The 8,665-nt window shown below is 35.2% G+C and overlaps 1 protein-coding gene across 1 annotated transcript; it reads right to left on the reverse strand.

The window, feature by feature from the left end:
- Positions 1-1,722: 1,722 nt before the first annotated feature.
- Positions 1,723-2,673, reverse strand: LOC100470527 (olfactory receptor 5G3). The gene has a single exon (XM_002922684.4). The coding sequence runs from the start codon at positions 2,671-2,673 to the stop codon at positions 1,723-1,725; it is 951 nt and encodes a 316-aa protein (XP_002922730.2).
- Between the last annotated feature and the right edge of the window lie 5,992 nt (positions 2,674-8,665).

The following is an 8,665-nucleotide window of genomic DNA, read 5'->3' on the forward strand; positions in this document are numbered from 1 at the left end:
TCCGGCTTCTGAGAAAGAGCTCCTAGTCCATTTGTGGGCCCTAATAAAGAAGGAACTCTTGCACAAGAAGCACCAGGTGAGTACTATCCAGGCCTCATGCACTGGGTCCCATCAGATCCACCAATAAATAAAGTAACATGGGCAAAGCAAAGATCATAAGATGGAAATGAGCTCGTGTAAACGGAGCCCAAGTAAATGCAAGGGGCGCGATTAAGCAACAATTCAAATGTGCATGAAGGAAACCCCTCCTTTCCCACCTCCAATGTCACTCCTGTTGAAGTAATCAACGTCAAAAGCTTGCTGTGCATCCTTCATAAGGTCCTCCCTCTGCTCACTTGCACCTGCATGTGCATGCACATTTTATTATATAGCGTTGGCACTTGTTCTTAATGATCAGAGCTACACTTTGATCTTCAGCTTGATTTTTTTTTCACCTAACAGTGACTGCATATAATCTCCAGGTCAATCCGTAATTACCTAATCTAGTCTTTTCATTCGCTGTACATTTCACATGCACGCCCACAAAACTGACTTTTCTTATAATGATGGAAATACACTCTATTTCTTTTATTTTACTTTCCACACAAAATGCTGAAATATGTGTAATCTTATTCATTGGCATTTATATTTCTGTCAACTAGATTTCTAAAGAGGGGATTTCTAGGTCAGACGCCATCTACATTTATCATCTTATATGGAAACTACCAGATTCTTTGTGAAAATGAAGTAATCACACTATTAGCAGGAAGTAAGAGTGGACATGGCCATATAGGAACTTCACCGTCATGGGAAACTATCAATATTCCATCGACATTGAAAGGCATTGCATTAGCATTTTAATTTCCTTTCGTTTCCTTGACCAGTGATGATAGTGAACTTTTTCCCATACAATCTTGTCATATGGATCCCCATTTCTGTGAATTGCTTGTTCATTCATTTGCCCATTTATCTCTTTTATTTTTCATTGAATTTTAGGCTGTTCTTTCATTCTCAGGGCTACCACCTCATCGTTTGGAACATGTGCACAAACATTTTCTGTTGTTTTATTTTTTCCCCTGTAATATTGTTTGTGTACCCTGAACTTTTGATTACAACTTTTGGTTTTCTTGTCTGGATTAAATAACATTCAAGCATACATGATTGTACAAATACTCACCTAAGTGTTCTTCCACGATATTTTCACATTTATGTTCTCAATCCATTTCTTTTTTTTTTTTTTAAAGATTTTATTTATTTATTTGACAGAGATAGAGACAGCCAGCAAGAGAGGGNGTTCTTCCACGATATTTTCACATTTATGTTCTCAATCCATTTCTTTTTTTTTTTTTAAAGATTTTATTTATTTATTTGACAGAGATAGAGACAGCCAGCAAGAGAGGGAACACAAGCAGGGGGAGTGGGAGAGGAAGAAGCAGGCTCACAGCAGAGGAGCCTGATGTGGGGCTCGATCCCATAACGCCGGGATCACGCCCTGAGCCAAAGGCAGACGCCTAACCGCTGTGCCACCCAGGCGCCCCTCAATCCATTTCTATATTATTTTGAAAGTCTCATCATGTCACAGACAACAAGACGGGGCAGAAAAATATTTAAGAACTACTCTATTTTTCAAATCATCTATGAGCTGGCAGAGCATGGACTCACATGCAGTTTCTGATTTTCCACTTCAGTGATGATTTTCCTATACAGCCTGTACCAACATCTATGGTGCAACACAACAGAATTCTATTTTACCAAAACCATTAGAGAATTTTTCCTTTCAAACTGCCTCCTGAATGCATTTTTCACCTCCTTGTTCCTCAGGCTATAGATGAGGGGGTTCAACATGGGGATTACCACAGTATAAAATAGAGAAATCACTTTATTGATATCCAGGGAGGAAGTTGAGCCAGGACGAACATAGATAAAGAAAAGAGTCCCATACAGGATGGAGACAACTGCCAGGTGAGAAGAGCAAGTGGAGAAAGCTTTCTGCTTCCCATCAGCAGTCTGGATCTTCAAGATGGCAGCCAGGATGCAAACATAGGAGACCATGATGATCAGACCACTGAGTACAACTACAGCTCCAGCCATGATGAACAGCACTAACTTATTGATCCATGTGTGTGCACATGCTAGGGAAAGCAGTGGAGAAATGTCACAGAAGAAGTGATTGATGATATTTGGACCACAGAAGGGTAAGCGGAAAGTGAGGATTGTATGAGTCATTGTGCTTATAAGAGCCATGGCATAAGGCCCTACCACCAGCTGCACGCAGACACTCTGGGACATAACAAGTGTATACAACAAAGGCTTACAGATGGCCATATACCGGTCATATGCCATGGAAGCCAGGAGGAAACATTCAGTTGCCACAAAAAGACCAGAGAACCACATCTGTGCAGCACAACCCGTGAAAGAGATGTCTTTTTTCTCTGCGAAGATATCACACAGCATCTTGGGGGCAATGGAAGAAGAGGAACAAATATCTACAAAGGACAAGTGGCTGAGAAAAAAGTACATAGGGGTGTGGAGTCTTGGATCGGTCCTTATGAGAACGATCATCCCTGTGTTACCCCCGAGGGTGACAAGATAGACAGACAGAAGCATGACAAAGAGGACAATCTGCTGATGGACATGATCTGTGAGGCCCAAGAAAAGAAATTCAGTCACTTGTGTCTGATTCTTATCTTCCATTGATCAGTTGTAATCTGTTACAAGAAGGAAAGTAATTTTTATTTTAAAAAAATCAATCATCAACAGTTACAAATAATATTTTAAGCCAATAACATATTATACTAAACAGATCTATAGTAGAGAATTATTGACATATTGTTGAACTAGAAGACAGTATGTCCATGTATTAGGTCTAGGAGTTGTGTGAAAATACTGTGTGAACTTGGATGATTCACCCTCCATCTCTTTGGATTCAGTACTCTCCCATAAAAAGTGGAGTCCAACTATATCATCTAAAGTTCTGAAAGTTATAAAATTGAATTTGAAATGGGAATTACTCTCCACATTTCATCTTATTGTGTTATGGGATAATAAAACTCACTTAGGAATACCTTTACTGAAAATACTCTAAAATCTCACCAATATGATAGATCCTTTTGTTAGACATCTGGGAAAGAACTAAGCAAGGGAGTTCTTGTTCTCACTGAAGAATCAGTACCACTCTAATGTTATTAAGACACAATTCATAGATGTGTTTAGCAGTCTACTCTCTACTTGCACTGATAACAGGATGTGGAAAGGATAATGCACACAATTAGTGAAGCAGTTACTCCTATAAAAGAATATGATGTCATGGAAGAAATGGAGAGGTCGTATGTGTAAGAACAAGGTATCTGGCAAATTTTGGACAGCAAAATGGAAATGCCATGACAATTGTATAGAAAAATAAGCATCTGTTTGCACCAAAATAACATATTATTATTATTTTATGTGATTCCCTGTACATTATACAAACTTCTTTTAAGGCACTTATCCTGACATCTGTCAGGCATTATCAATTATAGTAATGTGTAAAATATCAAATGGGGAATGATTTGTACAGGGAGTATTATGAAGAAAATTTTACTTTCTGCCTCATTAGTTCGGGAAGAAGAAATCAAATGGTTTCCAAGGAGACAATCACTATGCAGGAAAATTTATAAGAAAAATCTTGTTTTAAATAACATTTATTATCTCTTCAATTAATGTCATCTTTAAATAAAATAAAAACAATATACTAGTTATATTATTCAATAATTTTAGGTGAAGCTTGATATATGATATAAACAGTGACTGTATCAATTTGATTCTTTTATCATTTTAATAATTATTTGCTCAATTCTATATAAAGTATGATTTCAACAGTCACAAAGATGATTCTAGGCTTATGTTAGCATCAGCCAGGGCATTATGCCAGTCCAAAAACACTAATATAAGTATGTGGGAATTAGGAGGTTGAATAGACAGCCTCCTTCTATTTTTGATCCAATCTCTCTCTTTTCTTTCTTTTCCTTTCTTTTCTTTCCTTTCTTCCTTTTCTTTTCTTTCCTTTCTTTATTTTCTTTTCTTCCTTTCTTTCTCCTTTTCTTTTTCTTTCTTGCTTTCTCTTTCTTGCTTTCTCTTTCTTGCTTTCTTCTTTCTTTCTTTTTCTTTCTTTCCTTCTTTCTTTCTTCCCTCTCTTTTCTTTCTTTCTTTATTCATTTGAATGTAAGCTATTCTGAGACAAGGAGGTTAATCTCTATGCCCCTTTCACACCTACATTCTGTGACCTTAGAAATCCTCAAAGACGTTGTATCTCTATATTTAAAGAAATCAATAGGAAATTCAATTTTAAAAACTCACACCAAACCAGCTGTTTTGTCCTGGAAGGGTATGAACAAAATGCCAAAGTCTACTCTCTTTAGAGAGCCCGAGCTAAGAAGGTTGATTTTCCTGACATTTAAGCTCATCATGAGGTTTCTCCACCAAATTTCAAAAACTTCCTATTTTCCAAAATGCAACGTACTCACTTCTTTAAGGATACCCTTCATGTAGCTCCTTTAACTGCTATAGAGGAAATGATCATTTTCTAGAAGAAGGGAACCCTCAACTTCCTTCATGGTGGTAACTTTTCTAAGAGGTATGACTTCTAAATACTTGGCGAAGAAGACAAATGTCCATCTTGAAGAGCCTGCAAGTACAAAGATGTTGTTTGACCCGCACATGAATACACACACTGCACAGCACAAGGAGATTTCTGTAGTTCTCAGGAGTTTTCAATAGTTTAGGGCCAGGTCCCCAAAGAACTAAAACCTCAAGAGTTTACACCCACAGGGACAAAATTAAAATAACTGCAGTGGCACTTGGACCAAGTACTATTTCATAACTGTGTCTTTTCTCAAAGAGAGGATTCCTAAGAAAACAATGGGGGTTTTTCCCCCACTTTGGGATCCTTCTTGCCGAAAAGAGCTCTCTTTTCCATCAGTGGGGAGTGATGCATGGGGCACCCAGGACCAGTTTGGAGGAAGTAGTTTGCTGCCTGGATTCTGGAGAAACAGCCCCTGATGTTAACCTCAATTCCACAGCTTTACTGCTTGGGTCACTTTAAGCACATATTTAAGTCTTTCTGTGCCTTGTTCTCTTAATCTCTAAACTAAAGAAGACAGCAGTGTCTAGTTCACAGAGATCTTGGAAGGACTTAATGAAGTGATACATTTAAACTACTTAATGAGTGTCCAGCACAGAATCCGTGCTCATTAATGTTGTGTATTATTATTAGGGATTTATAGCATAGTTAAGGATACAATACTTAGACATTAAAATAAAAGCAGTTTTTTGTTTGTTTCTTTGTTTATATCTAGGCAAAAAAAAAAAAAAAAACCACAGTCCCTGGACTCCAAAGAAAGGATAGATTACTATAAAACTGGAATAGAGGAGAAAACACTCAAGGAAGGAATTTCTCTAGAAAAATAAATAAAATTTAGAAAGACTGAAGTTAAAGGAAAGGTATTCCAGGCAGTGCTAAGGAGATCCATAGAAATAGGAGCAGAAGCAAGGAAGTTGTTTGGGATGGAAGGGTCACACTCAAGAAAGAAACAAATGTAGAGTCTGATGACACAGATTAAACTAATGCAATCACCACCTTCTCTGAGAACCTTATTGTTGAAAGAAGAGTTGATATCCCCTTCTATTCAACCCCGATAGTATTTTATTGGTAGATCATTTTAACTATCTATCTCAGAAGGTTGTCAATAATTGGTGTTGTATCAGTATTTCTTGACTTACTGGAAAGTAAACCCCCTCAAATTTGTAATTCATAATGGTATATATTTAGTAATTAAAATTATGTTACATACCTTTGATTATGGATGGCAGGAAAATTCTTCTTAAAACCATTTTAAAAAATAAGAAAAACAACAGAAACAGATTTTATTGACATTTTATCATACCTAAAAAGGGAGAGGAAAATAATAAGAAAAATCATTCTATTAACAGAAAAAAAATTATAGAAAATTCTTTGATACATTTTTAAAATTAAAAATATTCATTATGTGGAATAGCACCATTGAAGAAAGAAAAAATTTACATCAGGTAATAGGAAGTAAGTTGGCTAATCCCAGGAAAGAAATTATATTAAAACTGTCAGCACATGAAACAAAACAAAAAAGTAATATAGACACTCCTTAAAACAATTATGGAAGGTATTTGAGAAGGTTAAAAAGATAAAATTTAAAAATAAACCACAACTTCAAAATATTCATAGAAAAAAATGATTACCAAGGAATAAAGGAAGCTCTAACATACAAATAATTGGTATCTCTGAAGAAGAGAGATGTTGTATGCTAAAAACTTAGTAAAATATCAGATGATTTGTATTTAAGCAGTAAAAACACACAATATGTCTTAAGGAAAAAACATAAAATTCTGGTAAATGGTTAGACTTTTTTTTTTCTTTTCCTTAAGAGGAAAAAAAAATCTAATCATTCTCAAAATACTCAGCAGTTTCCTTCCACCCTACATTAGAGTGAATAATCTTATACATGGACCAAGATTAGAAAACTGTGGGGATTAGAGGAAATGGTGATATGACAATAGTAACATAATCAATAGTGATATTAATATAACCAATAATAATATGGTAACATAATTAACACAAACATGAAAGAAGGTGGAGTTTTACAGGTTCTCTTGCCTACCAATCTCCTCCTCTCAGTGTAGAGAGTTATTAAATGTGATAAATACAGTATTTTATATGTAGGTATAGTCTAAGACAGAGGAAATTTGCCACTAGGAGTATTAAGGATAACAATCTTTCAGGGCGCCTGGGTGGCTCAGTTGTTAAGCATCTGCCTTCAGCCCAGGGCGTGATCCCAGAGTCCTGGGATTGAGCCCCGCATGGGGCTCCTCAGCTGGGAGCCTGCTTCTTCCTCTCCCACTCCCCCTGCTTGTGTTCCCTCTCTCACTGGCTATCTCTCTCTCTGTCAAATAAATGGATAAAATCCTAAAAAAAAAAAAATGAGGAAAAAAAAAAAAAAAAAAAAAAAAAGCATAACAATCTGTCAAAATCAGCTTATGGAAGGAAAATTAAAAATATAAATGTAGGAAAAGTCTAATATTAACTAATTAATATTAACATCTTTTATACTGATAATAGTTTTAAAGCAATAATTCAAGAAATAGTTCATTATATTTTTTTAAGTCTCTCTGTTCTAAAGGTTAACATCAGAATTTATAGAATAACACCTATAACAGAATTTTAGAATAACATCTAAATTCTAAAGGTTAACATCAGAAATTATAAAAATAAATTATACCACTTTCAGATTACCAGAAGAAATCCACATATGTTACACATGCCTTAAAACATCCAAAGTCATACTATAAAGTAAAATATTTTTAAAAGAAATATTAAAAGAAGAAAGCTTTAAGAATGGAGTGTACAGCTAACATAAACCCATTTATTATTGCAGCATTAGTTAAAATAGCAAAAGATTAGAAATAACTTTTTATCAATATTTGACTAGTTAAATAGTTTTTTAAATGAATTAGAGCAATGTGTTTTGAAGTGACACAATTACACATAAAATATTCAACTTAAAAAATCAAGGAGCAAAATCACATCATCTCAATAAACACAGAAAGACACATTTCATAAAATACAACATCTTTTCAAAATAAAAACTCTTAACAGATTGGATATAGAAGGAACATACATTAACATAATGAAGACCATATATGACAAACCTACAGCTAGCATTATACTCGATGAAGAAATAGGAAAGTTTTTCCACTAAGATCATGAACAAGACAACATTGCACACTCTCACCACCTTTACTCAACATAGTACTAGAAGTCCTAGCTATAGCAATTAGAAAAGAAAAAGAAATAAAAGCATCCAAACTGGAATGGAAGAAATAAAATGGTCACTTTTTGCTGATTAAATGCTTTTATATTTAGAAAATCCCCAAGAGTCCATCAAAAAACCATACAACCCAGCAATTCTACTTCTGTGTATATACCTAAAGGAAATGAAAACAGTTTTGAGGAGATATCTGTACTCCCATGTTCATTGCAGCATTATTCACAATAGCTAAAATATGTATAGAAACACCTAATTACCCATTAAGAGATAAATGGATAAAAAGATGTGTTGTAGGGGCTCCTGGGTGGCTCAGTCAGTTAAGCGGCCAACTCTTGATTTCTGCTCAGGTCATGACCTCTGGGTCCTGGGCTCAAGTCCAGCATTGGGCTCTTTGCTCAGTGGGGGGTCTGCTTACGGATTCTCTCTCCCCCTCTGCCTCTGGGCCTCCTCCTGCTCATGCTCTCTCTAAATTAATTAATTAATTAGTTCTTTTAAAAAACGTGGCATGGAACATTATTCAGCCATGAGAAAAGAGAATATCCTGACATACGCAACAACATGGATGGGCTACTATTTTATTCATGCATAGTATAATGAATACAGATAACAATGCTATACTATAATTATGTAAAATGATAAGTAACACTGAAATGGCAATCATATTACAATATATAATGTATCAGGCTAACAGAATGTACATCTTAAACTTATACACTATATCTCAGATTCATTCAATAAAATAAATCAATAAATAAGCCAAGTGTAGAGATGTGTATAAGGTAAACTTTCCTTTACATTATTTGTAAAAGTGCACACATATGTACAAATATGCATGCTTTTCTATGCAGAGA

The sequence above is a fragment of the Ailuropoda melanoleuca genome, chromosome 16 (assembly GCF_002007445.2).
Source record: "Ailuropoda melanoleuca isolate Jingjing chromosome 16, ASM200744v2, whole genome shotgun sequence".
Classification (NCBI taxonomy): Eukaryota; Metazoa; Chordata; class Mammalia; order Carnivora; family Ursidae; genus Ailuropoda; species Ailuropoda melanoleuca.

Bases quoted from the DNA above. Each gene is read 5' to 3' on its own strand.
- LOC100470527 (XM_002922684.4), bottom strand. From the start codon at position 2,673: ATGGAAGATAAGAATCAGACACAAGTGACTGAATTTCTTTTCTTGGGC.